The sequence below is a fragment of the Cibotium barometz genome, chromosome 19, assembly GCF_041138505.1.
Source record: "Cibotium barometz isolate CiBa-2024 chromosome 19, ASM4113850v1, whole genome shotgun sequence".
In the NCBI taxonomy this organism is placed as follows: domain Eukaryota; kingdom Viridiplantae; phylum Streptophyta; class Polypodiopsida; order Cyatheales; family Cibotiaceae; genus Cibotium; species Cibotium barometz.
The window spans coordinates 30,276,961-30,302,393 of NC_141064.1; the positions used below are offsets into that span (position 1 = coordinate 30,276,961).

The 25,433-nt window shown below is 42.8% G+C and overlaps 1 protein-coding gene across 4 annotated transcripts in view; it reads left to right on the plus strand.

Moving 5' to 3' along the window:
• The window catches only part of ATSAC1 (Phosphoinositide phosphatase family protein), a 51,255-nt gene extending 27,071 nt beyond the window's left edge, over positions 1 to 24,184 (plus strand). For 2 of the 4 annotated variants that reach the window (XM_086813579.1, XM_086813581.1), the window contains 12 exons: positions 8,033 to 8,109; positions 8,236 to 8,423; positions 8,535 to 8,632; positions 8,880 to 9,013; positions 9,100 to 9,234; positions 9,629 to 10,034; positions 17,310 to 17,431; positions 17,557 to 17,670; positions 21,557 to 21,781; positions 21,948 to 22,133; positions 23,443 to 23,551; positions 23,642 to 24,184. In XM_086813579.1, the coding sequence (XP_086669705.1) occupies positions 8,033 to 8,109; positions 8,236 to 8,423; positions 8,535 to 8,632; positions 8,880 to 9,013; positions 9,100 to 9,234; positions 9,629 to 10,034; positions 17,310 to 17,431; positions 17,557 to 17,670; positions 21,557 to 21,781; positions 21,948 to 22,133; positions 23,443 to 23,551; positions 23,642 to 23,887 (2,040 nt within the window). In that variant the 3' untranslated portion in view covers positions 23,888 to 24,184. The remainder of the gene's footprint in view (positions 1 to 8,032; positions 8,110 to 8,235; positions 8,424 to 8,534; positions 8,633 to 8,879; positions 9,014 to 9,099; positions 9,235 to 9,628; positions 10,035 to 17,309; positions 17,432 to 17,556; positions 17,671 to 21,556; positions 21,782 to 21,947; positions 22,134 to 23,442; positions 23,552 to 23,641) is intronic. The other 2 variants (XR_015268104.1, XM_086813580.1) reach the window with 2 other exon arrangements.
• The last annotated feature ends 1,249 nt before the right edge of the window (positions 24,185 to 25,433 follow it).

Consider the following 25,433-nt stretch of genomic DNA (forward strand, 5'->3'; position numbering starts at 1 on the left):
AAGAAGCATTGGGAAGCAGTGAAAGGTGTCATGAGATACTTGAAGGGCACACAGGATATGTGCATTTGTTTTGGCAAACAGGATGCATTAGTGCATGGTTACACGGATTCGGATTATGCCGGTCATCCAGATAACCGGAAGTCTACTACTGGTTATGTGTTTACATTCACAGGAGGTGCTGTGTCATGGATATCCAGGATGCAGAAGTGCATAGCCTTATCTACTACAGAGGCCGAGTATATTCAGCCACAGAGGCTTGCAAGGAGGCATTATGGCTATCTCGGTTAGTGGTTGATTTGGGTTATACAGGGGATATTCCATTGTTGCATTGTGACAGTCAGAGTGCCATCCAGTTGGCAAAGAACCCTGTCTTTCATGCAAAGACGAAGCATGTGGATGTGAAGTATCACTTCATCATAGAGGCGATAGAGAACAAGCAAATTCAGCTTGTTAAGATTCATACGGATGACAACCCGGCTGATCTGTTGACAAAGAGTTTGCCTCCGGAGCGGTTTGCTCATTGCAGACACTTGATGGGCATTGGATGAGGCCAGTTTCAGCCTTGATATGGCCTTGTATATTATCATGTACATGCTGATTTTTCTTTTCCTTCATTTAAGGGCACTTTGCCTTTAAGTGGGAGGTTGTTGGGGTAAAGGCATTATGCCCACCCTTATAGTGTGTACAAGCCCATAAGTTATAGTACATAGTACACTTAGTACATTTAATGTACTAAGTGCACTATGTGTACTAGTGCAATATACATGTGTGATAGGGGAGTCACACACTCATCTTGATGAGTTGACTTATCCCCACAACTCTCTCTCTCTCTCTTCCTTCTTCTCTCTGTGTGTATGTCTCCCACATGAAACCCTAATTAACTCTCCCATTCAGTAGCTATGTATGGTGTAGCCTTGTGGGGGTCCGGCGTAGGGAAGGATAAGTGGAGGAGCATAGAGAGGCTACAGGTAATGATGTTGTCATGCATGATGAAGAGTAAGCCATCTGTACCACATCACATTATACGTGCAGAGTTTGCAGTGGCCCCTTTGGCTATAGGTGCCCTCTTTTAGACTGTTACTTAGATTCAACATGTGTACACTCTTGACAGAGATTTTCTCCAACGGCTAGCTCAAGAGTCCTCTTATGTAGTTATATTGTGAGAGGGTGAGGGAGCGGGTGAGACGAGCTGGACGGCCCTCCTGCTTGTTGACACAGTGTCACCAGCCTGGATATTTCCTAGTATGAAAGGGGTGTGGTGGACTCCTGGATGTCTAAATATTTAGAAAGTACATTGGGAATGGGGGATTATCCAATACAAAAGATCAAGCGCTTGAAGCTTGCTCTAGGCACGTGGAGATGGTTTCTTAAACACAGAAATAGGCATTGGAGCTCAAGTGTCAAGTATAAACCATGTATGGTGAGCTCCCAAGGATTTGGGAGAGATCTAATATTGAAACATGGTTCTACATGGTGCTCATATATATTTCTAATAAGGTGGAATACAAAGGATCACACTCCTAAAATTTAGGAGGGTTACTATTTTTGGACAACCCTCAACGGAAATTCTGAAATTCCATTTGCGTCATTACATCCGTAAGCTAGGCAAAAGTACCTTTGATAGGAGTTGAGATTTTTTAGAGATGAAGTTTATGGGAGGAACCATCTCTTAAATTGGGACATGTGGCAGGACTGTGGATCAAAGTGAGACAAGTGGCCTCACACTTGTCACCTCAGCTCTCCAGTTGTCATTATAGCTTTTACTTGCCATTCTGGCTCATGAGAGCCCCAAATCTATAAATTTGAGCCCCCTCTATTCATTTGGAGCAAGCTCTGAACTACCCTCTACCATGTTGGCAACTCTTCTCTATTCTTGGTGGTTCTCTACTCCAAGGTTATGGCTCTCTACCACTGTAGGCTATCCTAATGCTGGATGCTCTCTTTCTCTCTCTCTTTCTCAGGCTACCCATGAAGTGTACTAGTTGTTGGGGACTTTTTTTAAGGCTTCCATCATGAAGAAATCTTGAAGGCAAGGGTATTTGATCATTATATAATGATTTTCAGCCATTGGGCATTTGTCTTTTTAATTGGTTATGTATGGTAGCCATTGCTACAACAATTGGGCGTGTATTTGAGACATTGGTCATGCGTAGGATAGTAGATCAAGCTGATCTCCCTTGCATGTAGCCTCTCTTTAACATAGTGATAATGAATCTCTATGTGCTTGGTGCGAGCATGGAAAACTGGATTCCTTGCCATAGCCATAGCACTTTGACTATCAGTGAGAATGACTGTTTTGATAGCCTTAGCTGGTCAAATTAGCATGTATCTTCTCATACCAAGCTTGGGGCACTTGTTTAAGGCCATACAATGCCTTTTTCAATCTACATACTTTTCTTTTTTGACCCTTTGCCTCAAATCCAATGTGCTGAGATACATACATAGTTTTTTTCATACTCGTATGGAAAATATTCCATACTTCCATACCCGTATGCGTATGGTCACGTATGGAAAAACTTTTCATACTCCAGCCAAAAAAGAAAATGGTTTGCATCTTTTCTAGACATAGAGATTAATTGTCAATGTGTGAAAGTCATAACGGATGAAACATGGTCAAATTGTGAAAACCATGATAGACCATCTATCATGGCTTCCACATATTTGAAGTCTCTCATGGTTCACTTCTTTGAAAATGGCATGTCTAGCCTTTAATTTAAGAATCAAGTATGAAATCCCACGTATGGAATTTCTCCAAGGTTTGAACTATACTTATTTCATAGTTCCAGACTCATACATGTATGTCGTATGGTTGCCGTATGAAAAAACTATGCCTACAGGTGACAGGTTTTGGCATTTGCTCACTCCACACTCCCTAGTCCCTACTTATGTAACATGTTACATGATACATCATTGATCATACATGTATGATGTAAACAAGTTACAGTAATATAAATATAAAGTCTGGAGTTTGGATTCTGGCTCTATATTATTTATGTTTTTTCTAATCCCAAAATCTTTGCAGTTTCAAGTTTCTTTGGTTTTCTGTGTCATATGTAGCATGTTTTTCCTTAAATTTAGGGTGCCGTATGGTATCCAACGTATGGAATTTCTTGGGGGTGTGAACCATACTTTTTTCGTACTTCCATACCCGTATGCGTTTGCCGTATGGAAAAACTATGGACACATACACTTCTTCTTGCAAATGCCCATTAAGGAAGGCCATCTTAATATCCAACTGATGTACTTTCCAACCATGATGGGCAGCCAATGCAATCCGCATCTAATGGTGGTCATTCTAGAAGTAGGTGCAAAAGTTTCATCATAGTCTATGTCCTTTTGCTGTGCATATCCTTTAGCCACAAGCCTTGCCTTGTACCTGTCAACAGTACCATCAGCTTTCTTCTTCACTTTGTACATCCACTTAGTGCCAATTGCCTTCTTGCCAAGAAGGAAATCCACCAAATCCCAAGTGCCATTTTTATGTATGGCATTCATCTCATCTTGCATAGCTTCCATTCAATGCTCATGTTCTTGAGCTTCTTCAAATGAGCCTGGCTCATCAACATCACACAAGCTATGTCACATGCACCTTGCATTGGAGTGCTATGTGACACACTCGCTCTACATCATTGCAACATTTGTAGAGTAGTAGTACCATTTTTAGGAACATTTGTCATACGCCGTGACCCCATTGTGAGCCTTAGTCCAGGGATAGTGAGGTGTGAGCTATGTAGGTTAGTCTCCGAGCCATAGAGGTCAGTCCTCTTAACCCACTTGGATAATTCATCAGATAGATGCATTAGAAGCATTAGCAAGCATGTAGAGGCTAGTGGTATGTGAAAGCATGCCTATGGGCCAACCAAACCAGCCCATGGCTACAACACCAGTCATCAGCCTGTTTAGGGCTGTTTACAGCCCTGTACAGCACCTAAGAACCAACCAACAGCATATAATGCTTATAGGCAACCAGTCGGCAGCATTAACAGCCTTCCAACTGAAGTCGACCAGCATAAAATGTTGGACAATATCATTTTATGCTACATGAAGTGAAGCGCTAGCATTTGATGCTAATATTGGCATTTTATTGTCCATATAAAACATGCCGACAGGCTGTAACTGGCCGACCAGCAGCATATATCCATATATAAGCAAGCGCCTAGTATTCAACATAAATTGTTATTCATCCCAAGCAGTGTTCTGTAGTTCTCAAGCAATTCGGTGTGCCTAAAGCCTCCGGCTTCTTGCACATACACTCAGCATTCAACACTTGATTGTGCTACAGCCCAAGGCCTCCGCAAAGAGCATTCTTCAGCATTCAGCCAACATATGTGCATCCCTTAGTTTTGGGTTTGCATAGTGGTCATTGAAGAGCTATTTAAAGGAGTTTGGACAGCATATGGTTCAGCCTGTGCTAGGTCTACTTCGTCCTTGAATCTGGCAATCCTCTGTCATCATTCATACTCATTGTACAAAGTTCTCCAAAGATATATAAGAAAATACTCCTGCTTGCAGGGTGGCGCCTTCAGTGGGTAATTGGGAACCGATACTGTGTCGACTATCTATCTTCTCTCTCAAAGTGGAATTGCATAAACTCACGGATATAAAGAAGGCTTTGTCGCGTGTTACAACGATCAACCTATTGCATGCTACATTGGTATCAGAGCTGTAGGTTGTAACCCAACTTGGCTACCGTGAAGTGAGAGCATTCCGTGGATGTCAAAACTTTGGTCAGGAAAAACCACCCAAGCCTCCACAATGTCAGGAGAGACATTGTCAGAAAGCTACAAGGAAGAAATGGAAGGAGAGATTCACAAGGAAGAGATAACCACTACAGAAACGCTTCCGCAAAGCAATGAAGACTTCATCAGATTACTCTTTGGAGCAAAACAGATTGCTAAGCCAACAGATAGAACACATTGTAACACATTTGGTCTTACAGACACTTTGGTCATTTGTAGATGTTAATAGAACTCTCTCTCTCTCTCTCTCTCTCTCTCTCTCTCTCTCTCTCTCTCGCACGTGCGCGCATATACACAAAAAAGAAGTAAAACCCACATAGAAAATTTCATTCCTATGGCCTTTGGTTAAAGGAAAAACCTTTATAAAATTCCTTCTATTCCTTCTTCTGAAATACTATATTTTATGGAACATTTTGCTTGTATTGCCTTTGGTTAAAAGAAATCTACATAAAATCCCCTTCTTGAAATATTTGATGCTAGTCTATCTTAGTGTGTGATGCATCTATTGCTGATGGCCCCGGAAAGTAGGGGGTGGGGGGTGTGGATGGATCTGTTTACAGGGAGGGAGAGAGGGGTCCTTAACTGCGTTTGGATTTGGAACCCTTTCTATGAACGGGCTGCACTGCACTGATGAATTGCCTTGCAATGGATGTTTTTTTTTTTTTGGGCATCGAAGAAATTTTTTTGGTAGCGGGACAAAAGCATTTTATTGCATTTTTTTTTTTCCATTGCTTCCCATTTGGCTTGAGACTCGAGAGGTCATGGACAAATGATATCTATTCTGTTAAAAGTCACCTGAGATTTGCACTCGGCCTGGTCCATCATGCATCTGTTTTGGTTTCAGCCACAAGAAATCAGCTGCCATCTTTCACGTAGGCAAGGAGTCTTCCCTTCCTTGCTAGGTCATTGCCACACTTGATAAGCGATGGTGTGACATGTGGGGGATGAAGACCGTAGTAATCACAACCTTAGTCTACACTTAACTGCACTTAATGATGTTTAAGAGACAAACAGATATGTGTCAATGCAATGCAGCTATATTAAATGAATGAATGATGTTACAATGAGATCCAAATGGATCTGTACATGCTGAATATGCTGCCTATATGCTGAATATGCGGGCTGAACTGCTGTCCACTCTTTCCCTTGTCTCCTAGAGGGAAACGCTGAAGGGAATCTTAGGGAACAGATGCTGTATGCTGAATGTATGATGAAACGCAGACCTGTAGGGCTGAACTGGCTGCGTTTGCTGATGAAGATGGCTGATGATGATGCGTTAATCTGAATGCTGATGGGATGATGATGCGTTTGCTGTAACTGCTGCCGATGATGATGCGTTAGAGCACCATGGGCTGAATGGTACTATGATGATGCTGCTACTGTATGCTGATGATGCCAGGCTGAAAACGCATGAAGATGAGGATGCGCTTCACTGCTGAGCCTGTATGGCTGAATGGATGAGGCGCCTGAATATATAAGGGTGCATGCTGCTGGTCGGCCAGCCTTAATGCAGTCGGCCAGCCTACTGAATGTCCACGACTGCATAAATAATGCCACTAATAGCATAAATGCTAGTCGGCTGATGTAAAATGCCCATAAAATGCCTGAATAAATCATGATTAAAAGCCTGATGATTCCTGATGATGCTAATGATGCTAGAATGAAGCCATGTCACTGTACACCTGACTGGTGTGCACGTGACATTCCCCGCTGCTAAACTGTTGCTGGGTGTATACCTGGCAACCTTCGACTCTTCTGCGATCCTTCTCCTCCGAACCACTGCCCCCTTCTGTCTTCTGCTGGGACTGAGGCCGTCTGTGCAGGAGTGAAATCCTTGAGCCAAGACTCTATGTACTGCGGGAACCGAATGGCAAATACCTGAGTCACCCCTGACCTGCCTCTGGAAACCTTTCACTTACCATCTCCGTCGTACCTGAAGCTCTGAACCTCCTGAGGCGATGTTGGAGCAAACTTCCGTCTTCTGTGGAAGAGAAACCCCCTGCTGCCAGTTGAAGCCAAAACTTATGTGCTCCGTTGATGATGGATGTCCTTCCCCGAGAGTTCATGGGTAACATGTATGCAAGACTGACTGCTAAGATGACTGCTATGCAAACCATGTGCAACCCTATATGCTGTGCAAGAATGCAGATGGATGGGTTACTGATGCAGACCTAAGGGAAAATCCCTAAGGGAGGCTTGCAAAATTTTGAGAACTGGGTTTAACTGTGCGGAAGCGATAAAACTGATGACTGACTGAATGACTGATGAACTAAACATGCTCTAAGGCTGGTTACCCTGTAACGCTCTGATACCAATGTGACATGTGGGGGATGAAGACCGTAGTAATCACAACCTTAGTCTACACTTAACTGCACTTAATGATGCTTAAGAGACAAACAGATATGTGTCAATGCAATGCAGCTATATTAAATGAATGAATGATGTTACAATGAGATCCAAATGGATCTGTACATGCTGAATATGCTGCCTATATGCTGAATATGCGGGCTGATGCTGTCCACTCTTTCCCTTGTCTCCTGGAGGGAAACGCTGAAGGGAATCTTAGGGAACAGATGCTGTATGCTGAATGGATGATGAAACGCAGACCTGTAGGGCTGAACTGGCTGCGTTTGCTGATGAAGATGGCTGATGATGATGCGTTAATCTGAATGCTGATGGGATGATGATGCGTTTGCTGTAACTGCTGCCGATGATGATGCGTTAGAGCACCATGGGCTGAATGGTACTATGATGATGCTGCTACTGTATGCTGATGATGCCAGGCTGAAAACGCATGAAGATGAGGATGCGCTTCACTGCTGAGCCTGTATGGCTGAATGGATGAGGCGCCTGAATATATAAGGGTGCATGCTGCTGGTCGGCCAGCCTTAATGCAGTCGGCCAGCCTACTGAATGTCCACGACTGCATAAATAATGCCACTAATAGCATAAATGCTAGTCGGCTGATGTAAAATGCCCATAAAATGCCTGAATAAATCATGATTAAAAGCCTGATGATTCCTGATGATGCTAATGATGCTAGAATGAAGCCATGTCACTGTACACCTGACTGGTGTGCACGTGACAGATGGTTTGGCTGTGACTAGCCACATGCATGGGATAGAAAATTAGTCTTTCTTACTAGACACTGTCTTTTGTGGCCTGCGGGTGGCGGATCTTAACTTGTGCTTGTGGACAACAAGCATGAGTGGCTTACTGCTAGGGGACACTTGCAGAAGTCTTTGTTTGTGTTTTCTTGGCTTAGACAAAAAATTTTAATTCCTCTTTTGCAGGTTAAGATGTCAATATTTGGACGGGTCTTTGCTATAACTCTTATTGCGAGAAGATCACGCCACTTTGCAGGGACAAGGTAATACAAGTCTAGTATATTCACAAGCTGATTTGGATTTTCAAAACATCTTTCAACATGTTGAGAGCATGCTATTTGGACATTGATCAGATTAAGTTTTTAATATACTCTTAATGATGAATCCAGGTATCTCAAAAGAGGAGTCAATGACAAGGGAAGAGTTGCAAATGATGTAGAAACCGAGCAGATCATATCAAAGGAAGAATCTGGGGTATCACGGTGGGAAGTTGTGTCTGTCGTACAGATGCGTGGATCAATCCCTTTATTTTGGTCACAAGAAGCATCCCGCCTCAGTCCAAAACCGGATATTATACGTGGGTTCTTTGAGGTCTTTTAGTTAGGAATTGTGTCTTTGCTCACTCTTAAATTTCCATTTGATCATGACACAAGCTTATACTGTGACCGTGTTGGTATCTATATTCCAGTTCAAAGGTACGATCCAACATACCAAGCTACAAAACTACACTTTGAAGACCTGTCCAAACGTTATGGAAATCCTATTATTGTCCTGAACCTTATCAAGGTGCTTTACAATGTGTAATTTCATCTGAATACATCATAAATTGGCCCTTCTACCCATGGATGATTTGTCTATTGGGTTCCTTGCTCATACATACATGCACGCACACAGACATACGCATACATGTATGTGCATGTGTGTGCGAGCTGGCTCCTGTTTTTCTTGAAGTAATTGGAATATGCTGGATAGTTGGTCTGCTGTGATTCAAAAATTAGTGAAATGCTAATAAAAACATACTTTTGCCAAACAGACTGTTGAAAAGCGTCCTCGTGAAATGATGCTACGCCGTGAGTTTGCGAATGCTGTTGGCTACTTGAACCAGATTCTACCGGATGGAAGCCGCTTGCAGTTCATCCACTGGGATTTTCACAAATTTGCCAAAAGGTTTAGTCCTAAGATTGTGGAGCAATCCTTTTTTGCACTTGAGGTTGTAAAGGCATGGGTCAAATGCTGTTTTTGAATTTTTGCAGTAAGTCTGCGAATGTGTTGGCAGTGCTTGGAGGGGTTGCGAGTCAAGCGCTTGATCTGACTAGCTTTTATTACAGCGGCAGACCTTCCGTTGTGAAATCTCATATGCACCAAAGGAGTGCTGCTTCGTCTTCAAGGTGTTGTTTCTTTTGTAGATGTTTCTTTTTCTATACTCATTCTTAGTTTCATAGACCCTTTGGGTCTTTTGTAGAGTTTGAATACAATATCTCTCTCTCTCTCTCTCTCTCATAGGCCGAGTTCGGTCTTTTGGAAGACGTTAATAAAATCTTTCTTTCTTTCTTTCTTTTCTCACGTGCACGCTTATGAATGTACATCCTTAAGCTCTCGCATGCAGGCATGCTACCACCATGCACATGGGCATGCACGTGCACGTGCACACAGATATATACCTCTCATTCATACATACGCATCACACATGTGCATGTGCACATGGACATTATACTAGGAACTTTCTATGCTGTTGCTTTGGAAACCATTCAACTTACAGCGTTGGTGTTTTGTGACGAACAGGGATAGTATGGTGATGAAAGTGTCTCCCATGAAAGATTTCAAGGGATCCTCGACAGAGTTAGTGGAGTTCTCAAAAGTGTTGGATTTTGGTAACTCAAAGAGTAGTAAAGCCAGTGAACATGCACTTGAAGAGAGTCTCAAAAAAAGTAATGAGGAAAAATCAAGGGAACCGAGGTATCAAAGTGGGGTGTTGAGAACAAACTGCATTGACTGTCTTGATCGGACAAATGTTGCACAGTATGCATATGGTTTGGCTGCCCTGGGTCGTCAGTTATTCTCATTAGGCCTGACAGATGTGCTCAAAGTAGAACCTGACAGCAGCCTAGCGGGGGCACTCATGGATATGTACCAGAACATGGGAGATGCGTTAGCTCTCCAGTATGGTGGCTCTGCTGCTCATAATACTGTAAGTTGTACTTATCACCCTGTTAACATTTTTTTTTTCATATACTTATCCCAAAATAGATGTTCGTTTACATAGACATAATTTTTTGATAAAACTTTTGCGAATGCTTTCTGGGATACCTTCTCTCTCTCTCTCTCTCATTTGGTACTTTTGTTTCCACGTTTATGATCTTTAGTTTACACATGGAACTTCTATAACAGTTTTTGGTCTCATAGACCCATTGTGCCTTTGATAGACGTGAATAAATCTTTCTTTCTTTCTTTGGAAGCAAGAAAGGCTGGCAAATGGGCTGTTCTCAGGGATAGCTGAGTCATTATTACAGAGAATCGTCCCAAATAAGGGTGTGGGGTCTTTGCAGAGACTTCACTGGGAGAGACATTGTCTTCTATACAAAGACACATAAAAGCCTTCAGAGAGGGTTACCACAGGTAGTTGAATATTAGTGGGAATCGGTGTACATAGGGGAGACTAGGGCATCCTGAGGGCTGTGGGGTTTAGGAGTCGTCACTGTCCTACTCAGGCCGCATCCACACAAGATCCTTACAGTCGATAAGAAGGATGAGAAGGCCATCTCCCAGGGGACAGGCTTGTACACATTGCAGCTGGCTATTAACCTAGTGGGAAATTGCCATACATGCCTCTTTATGAGGACATCATTGAGTACTCCAGATTGGGTGACATTTTCCTATTAGCGGGTTTTAATGCAAGGACAGAGAGCCATCAGGTTCACTTACTGGACTTTGGAGACCCTATTTTGATACAGGAGTTAGACCCTCAGGACAGAGTTATGCAGACGACATCACAATACTTGGGGACACAGCACAACCCTTGGCAGAGTGACTGGGCAAATCACGAAGCACAAAATGCAACAGATTTTTCGACATCTTACTTGACGCAAGAAGGCGAGAGCCTTCATGAGAATAAATTATACCAAAATTTACAGATAGTAAAAGGAGGCTTGGCATAAACTTTTAGAACACCGACTGCCCACACCCATCACTGACCCTCTCATCCAGTGCGCACATGCACAGAAGCTCGGTGGACCATGAAGGACTACTGGTAGAGCACATTGAACATGCATGGACACTCTTGCCCCTCTGTTTGCACACATGGTCAAGAAAGCTTTTTGTAATGTTTTCCCACCCTCTTGGTCCACCAACATCATCACTCCCATCCTAGCCGGAGACCCACTAGATCCCGGCAACAACATGACGGTCATGATCGGTCACACACTGTCCAAGCTTTATGGATTGGTGCTGGAGTTAGAACTTAGCTCTGTTATATGGATACAAGGCCACAGAGCAGGCCGGTTTTTGGAGGACATAGTCCACATTGGATCACATTACATTAACCAGATTGCAGAGACGCTGTGTCTAGTGCTGCCTGCACCTGCACTCAACAGACCTGTGGCACCACCAGAGAGTGGGCACATTCTCTCCATAGAGCCAGGTATCCCTGACTTTAGAGATCGAGACCCTTATCTGTTCAGCTTTAGAACTGGGACATACCTCAGTGACAAAGATGCACTGACATGGGAGGTGGATATTGCGGCTTTGTAGTACTCTGCTAATGATGAGAACAACACACGATTCCCTCTTGTGTTTGGATACATTACTGTCATTTGTACTCATCGGGCTCACATGGATGATGGTATGCAGATTTTTTAAAGGGTTTTTTTTCTCTTTCCATGTTCTGAGTTTTATTCTGTTGGTGGACTGCTTGGTCTCATAGATTGTGTCTTTTATAGACGTAAATAAAATCTTTCTTTCTTTTGGGGTGTTGCACGTCGGAGACTTGAGATGCTAGAGACTAGAGACCGCAGACCCCAAAGAGGAGGTTACCATGTTAGACTTTTCAATGAAAATCTGTTGCACCCACCACCAGTGTAGAGAGGACCCTTTGTGATCTCATTGGGTCTCCAAAGGAGATTGATGACTGCTTTACCCAATCGGTTATGGATGATAATGTCATGAGAGATTCTTGTGATTCTAGGGTTTCTTTTTCTAGTAGGACTTTGAAGATGCCTTACCTTTGACATGGTCCCATGTGATGGTTCGTGGAGTAGAATTGCAAAATTGGGAATTCTATAGAATAGAAATGCTTGCCACTGTGAGATTTTTCATGTCGTTGAGGTCATTGGGATGGAAAGATTGATTGTGGGCCTACCCTCACCATGTATTCTTGAAGATTTCATGGGAGGCAAGTTGTAAAAGACCAGCGAGAGTAAAATCATGAACTCAGGGTACATGACATGACAGTTGAAAAATGTTGGTCCGCTTGAGGGGATGAGTCACATCTCCTCAGCTAGGTGAACAAGGCTTTTTTAGAGAGGCTCGTTGTAACCATCAGAATTTCTCCATAATGTCCTTTGCATCTTTTTTGCCAAGAGGACACTTGTAAGACCACTAGTGCTCTGAAAGTGCTATGCAGCGGAAGACTTCACAACACAGTCACACACAAATAGCGCAACCTATTTCTTGTATCTTATATAGCAATGAAGTACAAATGTTGATTGATCCGCTGTCTAAGTACAAGTTACAGGAGAAAGATGCAAATGCTAGATGCAGATGTTTTTTCTCAGCTCTTTCAATCACTTGGGTGCTGCCGATGAAGAGTAGAAGATGGAGAATACTTGATGATTTATGAGAGAGGATGGGGTGGCCTGTTTGCAGGGGTTGGCCTGCTGCCAGACTTGCTATACTCGACTCCCGACTCAGCTGACATGCTCAGAATTCTCGATGGGTGCCCGTGCTGCTGCGTTCTCACTTGGCCTATTGGCCACCGTTTCCAGGCTGTTCTGGGTGCCCACGTGGCTCCGACTCGCTGACCTGACCGTTCCGTGGATTGGTCCTCATCAAACCACAATGCATGTTGCGTCAAATAACCCTCGAACTTGAAAAGGTAACTGTAGCTGCTTACGACAAGAGCCTTGTTTGTACTAGTGTGAATCACTTTGATTTGGCACCAATATCTTGCAGTCCCATTAGCTCTCGTTCATTCTCATCTAGCAGAGCACTCAACTCCAGCTCATGGTACTCCACAAGATTGCTCGAGTGAAACTCTAGATGTTTCCACCAATTGCTTAGTAACTTCAATTGGAAAACAACGTCACTAAGCTTTCTTCTTTGGTATGGGCTTGGAAAAGACTTCCCAAATTGACTGAGCCTCTACATTTGGATCTTCTGTTACATGCGAAAGCTTTCTGGAACCTTTTATTTGATTAGCAGAGAACATTCACAAACTGAAATTATGCAAGAGAGAGATGGAGTAGAGAAAGAAAGAAACGATTGCAAAAGACTGCAAGGGTCGATGAGACCAGAATTTACAATGAATCCTTGAGTAATTGAATCATGGAATAACAAACTGAAAATGAATCAAGAACTAAACTAAAACTAAGCTATCACTATCAAAATTGTCAAAGAAAGCCCTATGTCTACACCTAGGCTCAACTGTAAAAGTGCAATACATCCTCATAAATAGAGATACAATCCACGGGGGCAAAATGTGTGTGGCAGGGTCAAGCGTCGGGGGTGGTGGCTAACGGGGCAATAGGCTTCGTATCTGTAACTGTGTATTGGCTGTCTATGTGGACAGTTCAGGGTGGTGCACTCTGATATCGCTGAAGGATCTTCCGAAGCTGGAGCTGGCGAGGGGATGGTACTTTTGATCCTCTCGGTCGTGAAACATCCTTGAACTCTCGCGAGAGGCCCGGAAAAGACAGTGGAATCTCCCTCTGATCTCATAATACACTGGGCATAGCAAGCAGATCCTGTCCTCCCTGGGGATATTTGCTGCTCCACCTCCAGCGTGCATAGCAAGGAGATCCTGTCCTCCCTGGGGATATCTGCTGCTCTCCCTGTCTCCACCCTGAGAGCTTGTGAGACAAAACTCTGATCTAGCCAAAAGAAATCCTCATGGCATGTGACATGTGCCTAAGCATGTAACAGGGCTCCTGAATGAAACCACCTGGCCTGAACTGTAGGCAGCTGTCATGATAGAACTGCATCTTAGTGCCAAGCTGTTGTGGTGCTACCCATGTGATGGTGTCTCTAGTCTAGAAATTCTTGTGACTATGGTTGCAGCCATGGATGCAAGTCCAGTGTGATCCCACGCAGATAGATGTTGGCTTCTTCGGCTCCCACCCGATGACAGTTAACACTCCGAGGTTACAATGAGCTCATGGGAGCCTCCCTCGACCCTAGTGGGAGAGTACTCTCTGCATGCCACATCAGTAACCTGAGCATGTGGAGACCTCAGAGAGAGAGAGAAATGAAATGAAATGAAATGTTATATTAACGTCTTCAAAAGGCCATAATGACCTATGAGACCAAAAGTTACATCATGGTGGATCTGATACAATGTCTGGATTTTAAAAAAAAAAAACCCAGAAAATGAAAAATAAAGATGATACTACCGGCACCTAGAAAATGAAACTGGAACTGGAATATAGCGAGGGGGGGGGGGTTACGCTATGGAGGTGAGTGGAGTATAGTGAGGGGATACAATATCATGTGGGACAGAGGGGTACACTATGGAGGTGCCTCCATCTCATAATATGTGCCGCATCGGACACTGGCGGATCTCCTCAATATCCTCTGTGGTCAGCACCCTGATTGGGTGTCCCGCATGCCTCGCAAGAATAATCCGAATCTGCCGCTGCAACCTCCGTCTATGCTGGGATGCCCCCCTCCGTAGTCGTGGGCGTTTGGACCACCCAAGCTCAATCGCACGATCAATCAGTGTACCCCTGGTGTGGGCGGTATCCATGTCCTGCTGCTGCTGTGGTCCATCTGGCGCAGTGATGGCTGGACTAAAGAAATCTGTAATGTGCCTCTGAGTCTGGCTCTCTGTGCGCCTAAGCAGGCTATCTCTATGTCTCCGCAGCTCAAGCAAGAACAATCCCAAACACCTCTGGTCCTGGTACCCCATGACTTTGGAAAGTGGTCCAAAACCCTCTCTAAATAAACAGTGGAAACGACCACGTATCTCATAGTATGCAGTACAATGGCATATATAATGCAGCTCTGTCTCTGGCTCCCCATGGCATACTCGGCATATCCTGGCCTCAGCTGGTATACCTCTATATCGGCCCATCTCAATCTCAAGCTGGTGTGAGGATGTGCGAATCTGACCAATAGCACATCGTACTGCATGAGACAAGTGTACATCCATGTAACTGGGTCTGATCACAAAACCATCTGCTGTGAGCTGAAGAAAATGCTCTCTGTAGAAAGCCATCTTCGTGCCCAGCTCCTCAGTCGGCTGTATCCATGTCCTCCTAATGTCCAGCTGAACTAAATCCTGACGGATGAGTCTGGTAATCTCTGTCCGTGTGAGAGTGAGAGAGGGTGCCTCTCCAGAGAATACTGGAAGGGAGGCAATCTGTCCATGCTAAAACCATGTGCCTGGAACCAAGATGTCATCTGTCCATACCAACAAGCCGTGTCTCCCTGTAAAGCTAACTGTCGGGAGGACTCCAGGGCGAGGCGTGCATATCTGTCTCGGGGGAGATCCCACAAGCCATGTATGTAGGAGACTGATCTCGTAAGAGCCTCAATCACCAGAGGGGCAGCCGCCAGCTCTGCTCGAATAATCTCATGAGGTACCACGGCCTTGGCTCTAATAATCCTAGCAATCATAGATACCAAAGGCCTCTCCATACCTCTCCACCTGCCTGCGCTGTGATGGCCCACTGAAGGTCCCCATATCTGCACTCCATAAAGCATAGCTGATGTCACTAGAGTGTCAAAAAGCCAAAGTTTCGTTCGAGGTTCCTGAAACTGAACCTGCGAACACATCCTCTCCAAACCACCCAGGGCTGCATGTGCTCTAGTCAATCTAGTCTCTGCTGCTCTCCTCATCGAAAACACTGGCCCACTGAATACTACCCCAAGATATGTATATGCATCTGTATACTCCACAATCTCTTGCCCATATGTAAATGTGGAAGCTGATCGCCTAACCCACTGTGGGGTGGTGTTAAACACCATAACCTTGGTTTTGCCAAGGTTGACAGACAATCCACTATCATGTGAAAACTCATGTAAAGCATCCAGATGACGCTGCATACCCTCAAGGGAATCAGAGATCAACACAATATCATTAGCATATAACAATAGTGGGATCCATGTACCTGCTAGCTGGGCTCCTCTGTCCCCCAATCTCTCAATGTAGTCAGAAGCCTCATCCACATACATACCAAACAGTGAAGGAGATAACGGGCAACCTTGCTTCACTCCTATAGTGGAGTGAACCAAAGTAGAGACCCCCCTGTAATCGCCTCATCAATCTGGCTCTGGGCACTGTATCAAATGCTTTGCGGAAGTCCACAAAGCTACAATAAATCCGTCGCCCATGCGACCTGCCCTCCTCAATAATGGCCCGGAGAGTCAAGATGTGGTCAAGAGTAGAGAAACCTCTCCTGAACCCTGCCTGTCCCTCTGCTTGAATGCCAACTCTCTCTGCCCATCTACTCAACTGCTGCTCAAGAATGGATGCATACAATCGTGCTAGTGTGTGACCAATCATAATAGCGCTAGTGACCTTCCTCCTGCTGGCTCTAGATCAGGGACGTACACCAACGCCATAGAGTGGCATGGCCATGAAATGTCAACATTGATGCTAGTTACTTGGTTCTCGGATGAGGATACTACATGATGGGATGTGTTACTTTCATTGTTCACTGTACATGCAGAGCTCACGCTGTACATGGGCCCTAGTTTTGGGATACTTAGCTTTTTTAACTTTCATGTTTTGTTGACATTCAGTCTACTAATGGATCACATGTACAACCTTTTGGTATCATGGACCTTTGGGTCTTTGATAGGCATTAATAAACCTCTCTCAAAGGCTTCATCCCTCCACCCGACAGTTGCAGATCCAGGATCTCCTTCGACGATATGGAGAGCTCCCACATCACAGTGGGCAGATGCTATGGTTGCTTTGCGTTCTATTGTTTTAAATTACCTTCTTTTCCCCTTATTATTTTGTATTACTTCCTTTGATTTTACCTGCCGTGTCCTAGCCATTTCCGTTTCCAATTTGGAGCTGTTTCCTTTTCCAAAGGAGCGGCCATTGCCGTTGCCGTTGCCGTTGCCGTTGCCTGGATTTATGGTTTAGAAACTGTGTGCAAGGAGTTTTCTGACACAATATTGAGGGATGGTAGAAAGAAAGTTCTCCAAGACAGGAGAAGGCTTCTAATATGCAACAGACTTAAGAAATGATTATATTTGTATTTATCGTTTATTTAGGATTCATTTCTTGGTTGTTGGACAGGTTTTCCCGGAAAGGCATGGTAAGTGGAAGGCGGCCACACAATCTCAAGAGTTTTTGAAGTCAATCAAACGCTATTACAGCAATACTTATACTGATGGCGAAAAGCAGGATGCCATAAACTTGTAAGATCCTCAAACATACCAAAGTCTGCCTATGTTGTCCTTGTGGGTGGCAACCCACTGGTTTATAGTATGTTATCCTTTTTACTCTGTGTATTGTAGTAATTTAGCTCTTGTTGGTGGGACAGGTTCTTAGGCTATTTCCAACCTCAAGAGGCAAAGCCTGCACTTTGGGAGCTAGATTCTGACTACTATCTGCATGTTGGGAGCAACGGTGATGATTCACATGCATCCGATGCTTGGTAAGAAACATTCTTTTGTTGAAATTGCAGCACACAATGAGCTTGGCTTTGAAGTGGCAATGCCTCTTGATTGGCTCGTTTTCTACTAGTTAATCATTTTGAAGGCAAATAGTGTCTTGCTGCATTTCTATTAAGTGCTAGATTCTACTGTGGGCAAGGCAGCCTAGGGCTGTTTTTGCTTCTAGGTCTGACAAGAGACCTAGCCTCCATAGCTCACTCAGCTATAAACATGGAGAGGGAAGAATACTTTGTTTTTGGCACCAAAAAACATTGGCTTAGTCTTTTAAATGTTCCACCCCACTTGTGTTTACCCCTTGATGAATTAAGGTTTAGACTTGCCTTCCCCCGTGTCACATGCATCAGTTGCGTTTTAGCAGGAGAACTAGGCTGTTGTGAGCCTGATGGATAAAGGGATAAAGGTGGGTGAGTGATGAGAAATATAGGGGAAGCATATTTAGCAGGAGAACCAGGCTATTGTGAGCCTTGTGGATAAAGGGACAGAGGCCAGTGAGGGTTGAGAGATAGGGGAAGGACACATGAGTGAGGACGGCAGGAAGGTCACTGATTAGGTCATAATTTACAACTGTAATGGGGACTGAAAGACATAGAGGCATTGGCCTATAAAGCGACTTGTTCTCAGGCACATAGTTGCAAGGCGTTTCATGAAATGTGCTTCATAAATGTTTCCTAACGTGTGGGCCCCAAGGAAACCCAAATTTTGGCTTTGATATTTTTTAGCAAACCCTAACAAAATGTAGAACGTTTGCAAAATGCATCATTTTGTACTCTAAAACGTGATACAATCTCAAACATTAATAGAGAACACAAGTTTGAAGTGTTGCATGAGGACAAATGGGGCAGCCTAGAAAAAAAGCCCAAATTTTAAAATTTGGATTTTCATTTAAAAAGACAGGTTAAACTAGCCAAAATTGATGCTAGAACCTCGGTAACAGGGTGCACAAGGCTCAAGGAGGCCTTCATAGGAAAGTTCTGATGCACAAATCAGCGTGACTAGGAGAATGTGACTGGTGGTGCTATGCAAACCGAGATGGTGATTTAGATGATGCTCCCAAAAAACATTAAAGAAAACTGTTTTGAAATGTACTAAACATTTTGTTTTTCAAAAAGTAGGAAACACGTTTCATTGCAACTAGGGAGGGCCCAAGGAGGCGACGGAAGGCATCCCATCTGGTATGGGTTACAAGGAACATTTGGTCTGCTCAAATGTTTTGTTTTGTTTTGTTTTGTTTTTTTTGGATGAAATGGAGAGGTTTCGAAGTGACACTTGTTATATAAATATAAGTCTATAACATAGGAAGTGTCAAAAATTGGGAAAAAGTATGAAATTGGGCACCTTGTGGAGAAACTGCAGAAATTTTCAGCAATTGGGTGTGCAAGTAGTGGACATTGAAGAGCTAAATGAGATATTGGGGAAGATTTTGGTGATTGAAAGTGAATTTGGGAAAATTGAGGACTGCGCTAGCAATGGGTATATAGTATATACAGACTACAGTTTTCAGCCCCAAAAAACCTTTAAAATTTTCTTTCCCTAAAAAATCAAGTTGGGAGAAATCGCGTTATGGCTGGGATGTTTGGCTTTGTTTCGCATTGTTTTGGCATAGAAACATATTGTAGGTTTTGAAGGGGATGAAACACGTTTTTATGTTACGATGGCCTGTAGTGATGGTGGGGTTCACCGATCCTTTGGGGACACAGCAGGGAGATCTTGTGCTAAATGATAGAATGATTTTGCATGGGGACTGGTGCTTCAGGCTACAGGGTGGGAGAGTCCCCGGAGGCGTCTCAGTCTTGGTTAATAGTTGGGGTTCTGCTAAGCGTTCTTCAGTCGGGACTGCTGTTGGGGCAATTTGTTTGGTGAAGAGGCGACGTTCTGCTGGCCGTATTGAGGCTTTTTTTGGGGGGGGGGGGGGGGGGGGGGGTGAGGGGAGGAGAGTCTTGCAGGGACTTGTGAGCGGGCTGTGTTTGGGCTTGTGTGCTGCAGGCACTCATTGATGGAAGGGATATGACTGCAGAATATGGCCAATTTGGCGGCAGACCAAAGAACTATCTGGACAATATGGAGAACTCTACTTGCTGGAGAAAGTGGGAGCCATCCAGGCGAGGGATCAAAAGGTGCTGCAGGAGGTTCTCTGGGTGGGGATTATCAGTTGCAGGGATGGGAATCCTGCATTCTGGGGCACAATGGCGGTTGCCATCCAAGGGTCTTAACCACCTGTGCAAGGTGACTCCCAACCACTAAAAGAAGCCGGACTACGCAGCTGAATTGAACTCAATCCAAATGCAACCATTGTTGAGAACTGGATATCAGAACGGTGGTGACCTTGGAGAGACTACAGATGAAGAGCTGGAGGTCAATTGAGGGTGGCTTTGACTGGGAAAGATGGTGTGGCTGCCATGGAGTCCTGGGGCGGTGGAGAGAGAAAGGGAGAAGGCAGGGGGGGCGAAGCCAAGAAAGGAGGGGTCATGGGTGGGGGTTTTGAACGTTTGGTTTTAAAGTATTTTGTCCTTGTTGGGAGAAAAGACTTAAAGTTTCGTTTGAAACATAAGAACATTTACAAAAGGGAGAAAAAATTATGCAAATAAATAGGCAAAGAAGCTTTTCAGTGTCCATACATGTATGAACAAATTGGAGGAAGGAAAACCACAAAATTGGGCACCCTCAAGTTCTCTCGTCCCATTTTGTGATAAGGTTTTATCAATGCAGATGCAAGTGCCATGCTAGAGCTACTTGTTAGGGGTTAGGGTTTAGAAGAGGAATCAGCCCATGCCCTTGTCTATAAAGGGATAAAAGAGGTTCAGTGTGAGGCAGGGTGCCCAAAACAGGCAACAGTAGGCTGCCTTCTCAACTAATTCAAAGTGAATGCATTAAACCACAAACTAAGGCAACTAATGCACATCAAGTAATACATACTTTTTGGACAATCATAATTGGAATTCCTGTGTCTTAAGTTTACACATTTTTAAGGAGCCTTTTGGAGCAGCCAGCCAAGGGAGCGAGAAGAACAGTCTCGAAGAGCGCAAAATTTAGCCCAGAAGAACAGCATTAAAATTTAACACTGAGGCTTCCAACTCTGGCAGATTTCAGCAATTGGAAGAGGAATACTGTTGCTGTTTATTTCCTTGTTCTTTGAGAATACAAAAGTTTGGCAACCAGTTCAGTTCATAGCAGATCTAGGTTCTATGTGGATTTGTAAGCTTTTTACAGCTAAAACATACACAAAGAGTCCTCCGCTCTCATTCCTCTTTCTTTTCAGCTTGTATATGTATGTATGCGAGTATATACAAACATACATATATATGACTATACATTTTACCTTAGCTCTTTGAATTCATTTTCCAACTTTGTATGCATGAAAGTATGTACAAGCATACATATATATGACTCCACATTTTCCAACTTTGTATGCATGCCAAGTATGTACAAGCATACATATATATGACTCTACATTTTACCTTAGCTCTTTGAATTCATTTTACATTAGCTCTTTGAGTTCATTTTCCAACTTTCATCTTATCTTTCTTTTTATATTCTATGCCTTTATTAAGCATTGGCCATTGAGACTTTTTTGAAACCCATTGAGCAGCTACTGTTTTGCGCGTGTTGACGAGAAAAATTATTGCTTTGCTTACTAATAAGCTCTTCATTTTTTCTTCTTTTTATTGCTTGGAGAGGGAGAGAGGACCCTCTGGGGTGGGGGTGTTAAAGCTTTGAGTGTACTTTTATTTCCCTCTTTCCTTTCTTTCTTCTACATAGTAATTCTCATGTTTGTTCAATAGATTTTTTTTTAATAAAATTGCGTGACTCTTGCATCACAATCATTATATTGAGCTTTCTATATTTGAGAATACGGGTTATTTGATGAAGGTCCTTACTACAAGTGAGCAAAAGTATGACACCATTGAGGAGAACAGTCAGTGCTCTGTGTAGCAGTTCTAGTATGAAAGGCGATAGCCAGCGGGTGAAGCTTACATCCTTTGACAAACTCATGCAAGTTACATGTGGATCGATAAAAAATGTCCGGATGTGCAGCGAACCCGATGCTAAAAGCAAACTGGCCGCAAAAAGTTCAGGAACTGCACCAGATGCCGCGTAAGTTCATATATTGGTAGCACACTAAGAGAACTATCACCATTCCCTTGCATGGTGCTATTCTTCCTAATAGTCTTCTATACCCATATTTTTACATCTAATGGGCATTAATAGGGGTAGTATTGCGAGCTATACTTATTTCTTGCCTTATTGTCATCTTTTGCAGTGAGGTTCAACTGAAGAGCCCAAATTGGCTGTATGGCCAACGTAAGCAAGAAGAACCGAGGCCACAAAAGCTCCTTGGAGCAAGTGTTTTGCGAAATCTTAAAAAAAAATCAGACCATGTCGAGAGCAATGATCTTAATCGATTGTTTGTGTTAGACAACTTTTGCGAGATGGAGGTTTTTGAAAGGTGTCTGTTGCACTGGATTAAGTAGTACCATATGTTTGTGCAATACTTGCAGTCCAAATGGGGCATGATTTCAAAGTATTTCCCTGGTTAAATGTGTAGGTGAAGATGCAAATAGTCACATCATAAGTCACTCATAATTCTACTACCGTCTAGTTCTAACCCTGGCTGAAAGTGTGCCAGCCAGTGCCCAAAAGTTTTCCTCTACATGGGTAGTGGTGCTTTTCTTGACATGGGACAGGGGTGAATGGTTGGAGTTAGGGGAGGGTGAGGTGAGGCATCTGGACCTCCTCAAGTTTACTATCATCAACCAGATTTGCCTCATTTTTCATCACCAACTAGGATCCTTCAAAATTTTACAAGATTGCACATGGGGAATACTGGGATGCATTTGCGGATAGCTGGGCTACTCTTGAAATCACGTTAGGTAAGTATTTCATTTTCTTCAACATCTTACAAGAAAGTAAGGTAATATACTTCTGACCTGGCAGCTAAATGGTACCTTCACACCACATTAGCCAAATAGAAGGAATTGTATTAATGCATAAACGAGAGAGAAGAATAAGTTTCTCATTCCACAATTTTTAGCTGGTTTATGCTAATTCATTCTATCCAATGCGTTGTAATGGCCCGACTACGTTTGCATGCGTGCGTGCGTGCTTGTGGTAGCCTTTATTGGGGCTGAGTCTTTTGGGAAGTGATATAAACTCCATATGGTGGTTTATCCATGAAGATTTTCCTACTAAGGTGGCCGTATCTTTACGCATGAACCTTTACGTACTCTGTTGAGTGGCGAATTGAATGGCATAATACTTATTATATGCTGCATGAGGGAGTTACTGATTTGAAGCTTTGTGAGTAGACTCTCATGGAGTCAAGACCCCCATTGGTATATATATTGGTGTATGATACGATGTTAGTGCATACCTGTTTAAGTTCATTTTTGAAATCAACGGTGAGGCCATGATGGTGGGTGTTACTCTGAGGAGATCGAGATTGTTCTATGGTAACTTATGGCGCATCTACTATCACATGGTACTAAAGAAATGAACACCAGAAGCTTCCCTAGTTGACCACTAGAGGTTTTTGCATCAATCAAACTGCAGTGGAAACATGTGTATGGACTGAGAGCTGTCTTTAGCCTCAGCTACAGCATGCTTGTAGAGATGTGTTTTATGGTTTGGCATACTTGATTCAAGTGATCTAATGTGCTTGAAACCTCTTGCTACATTGGGTAACATGTTTTTCTTTTTAGTACTTTCCTTTGAGCTGCTCAGCAGGTGAAGCTTACATGGACAAAGTTTTGCTGCAGGTATCTAAAAATGGCCTCAACTGAAGATGATGGCTGGTACGGGAGTGGTCTTCTTCCCGGATCTGTAGATGACAGTGAAGCCAACAAGCACTATGCTCAGTTCTGTCAGGTAATGCATTATACCTAAGAGAATGGGATCTCTTACTCCACAAAGTGGGGCAATAAGTCTGTGGATTATTGTCATGTCCATGTTATCCAGGCCACGACATTGGATCCTTTCAATCCAAGCCCCGAGGAAGGCGAAGATTGCGTATACTCTTGTCCAGACAAGATTCGTGATATAGAGGATGAGGCTGTCGTGTCCGAAATGGAATCTGCTCTGAATGAATACCAAGACATAGGGAAAGACTTGGGCAATGCTGTGAACGGATCTAACTACGAAGAAGCTGACATATTGACTCAATGGATACTTGGGGGGGATGAGCTGTGCAACATCATTTCATGATGATGATTATAACACTTGGATTCCCTCTTAAATGATATGTCACAAGCAAGAGCCTATTTGCAGCTGGAGCTTGCATGAGTAGAGTTTTGCAGCATTATGCCCTCATTGAAAGAGAATCTGCATTGGTGCATTTTGGTCTCATGGTTGAGTGGTCGGTCACTCTCTCTTCTGTCTAGTGTCACTCACAGGTTACTTAGGAAGATGGGATTCAGTCCCCATCATAAGATCTTGTAAAAAAGTTTTCAATATGTATCATGCTTTATAATGCAAAAGTGTATATATTTACAGAGTAATAAAGACTCTCTCTCTCTCTCTCTCTCTCTCTCTCTCTCTCTCCCCTTAGCCTTAATGTAGCTTTTATTAACTTCAAAAAATTGGTAGTTTCAAACATAGCCTTTGTTAATAACCTTTAAAAATATAAAAATAAAGTAAAAACAATATAAATGTAAATATAAATATGAATATAAATATAAATGTAAATATAAAATTAAATAAAATGAAAGAAAGGAACATACATGTGTGTGTGTGTGCACTCGATCACTGACTTAAAAGTATAATTTGATTTAGGATTTTGTATGTCTTACTTATTTACAATCTTATAAATAGCTAATATATTTGATAACTAGGTAAGCATAGACTTTTGGTCCACATTCCATAGGGCCTTATAACACCCACACTTGTCTATTCTAAAACTTTAATATACATTGAAGATTAGTCATGTATATTAAAGTTTTAGAATAGACAAGTGTGGGTGATATAAGGCCCAACCACACATTTCTTCCACTATTCTTGTGCACAATGGAAACCACTAATGCTTCACATTTTGCTAATGACTCTATATATTGTTATGGTTAATGTAAGTTAGCAGTTGCAACATGATGCATTTTTTTAAAAAATGAACTTACATATTTTGAAAATGATTATGGCTCTTTCCAAGCTCAATTACTTCCTTGGGACCTTCGATTTAGTTTTGTTACTAAAATTTCTTCATTTCATCCCACAATGCCAAAAAACAAAAGTGCATTGTAGTGTCTTTTTACTAGTTGCAAGAGTTTTTGTAGCCCTTATTTTAAGGAGTGGTTTAAAAAAGAAGAAGTTATAAACAAGATTTTAGTGTAGGTTTACGTTCGAAAAGGCTTATCTCAATAGGCTTTTAGTGCATGCTTATTAGGTTTTTACTAGTAATGCACTCAAATAACCTTAGCCACTTCAAAGGGTTTGCCAAACTTTGATAGCACTAGGCCACGATTTGTTACCAAGGTAACTTTTAATTTTATAATGTAAGTAATTCGTAATATGATTGAAGAATATCTTCAATCAGTTCATCGATAACAAATCCACTAGCATCAGTAATGACCTCAAAAGGTTTGCCAAACTCGAGTAGTAGTGACACGATAAGCAAGGTAACTTTAATTTATCAAAAGCACTTTACTACATGGGGGTCCACTGAAATGCAACGTCCTTCTTTAGAAGTTCCATAAGAGGTCTGAGGAGAGGCTATTTTGGTAATACCTGGAGGAAATCAAAGACTAGCAAAAGCTTCATG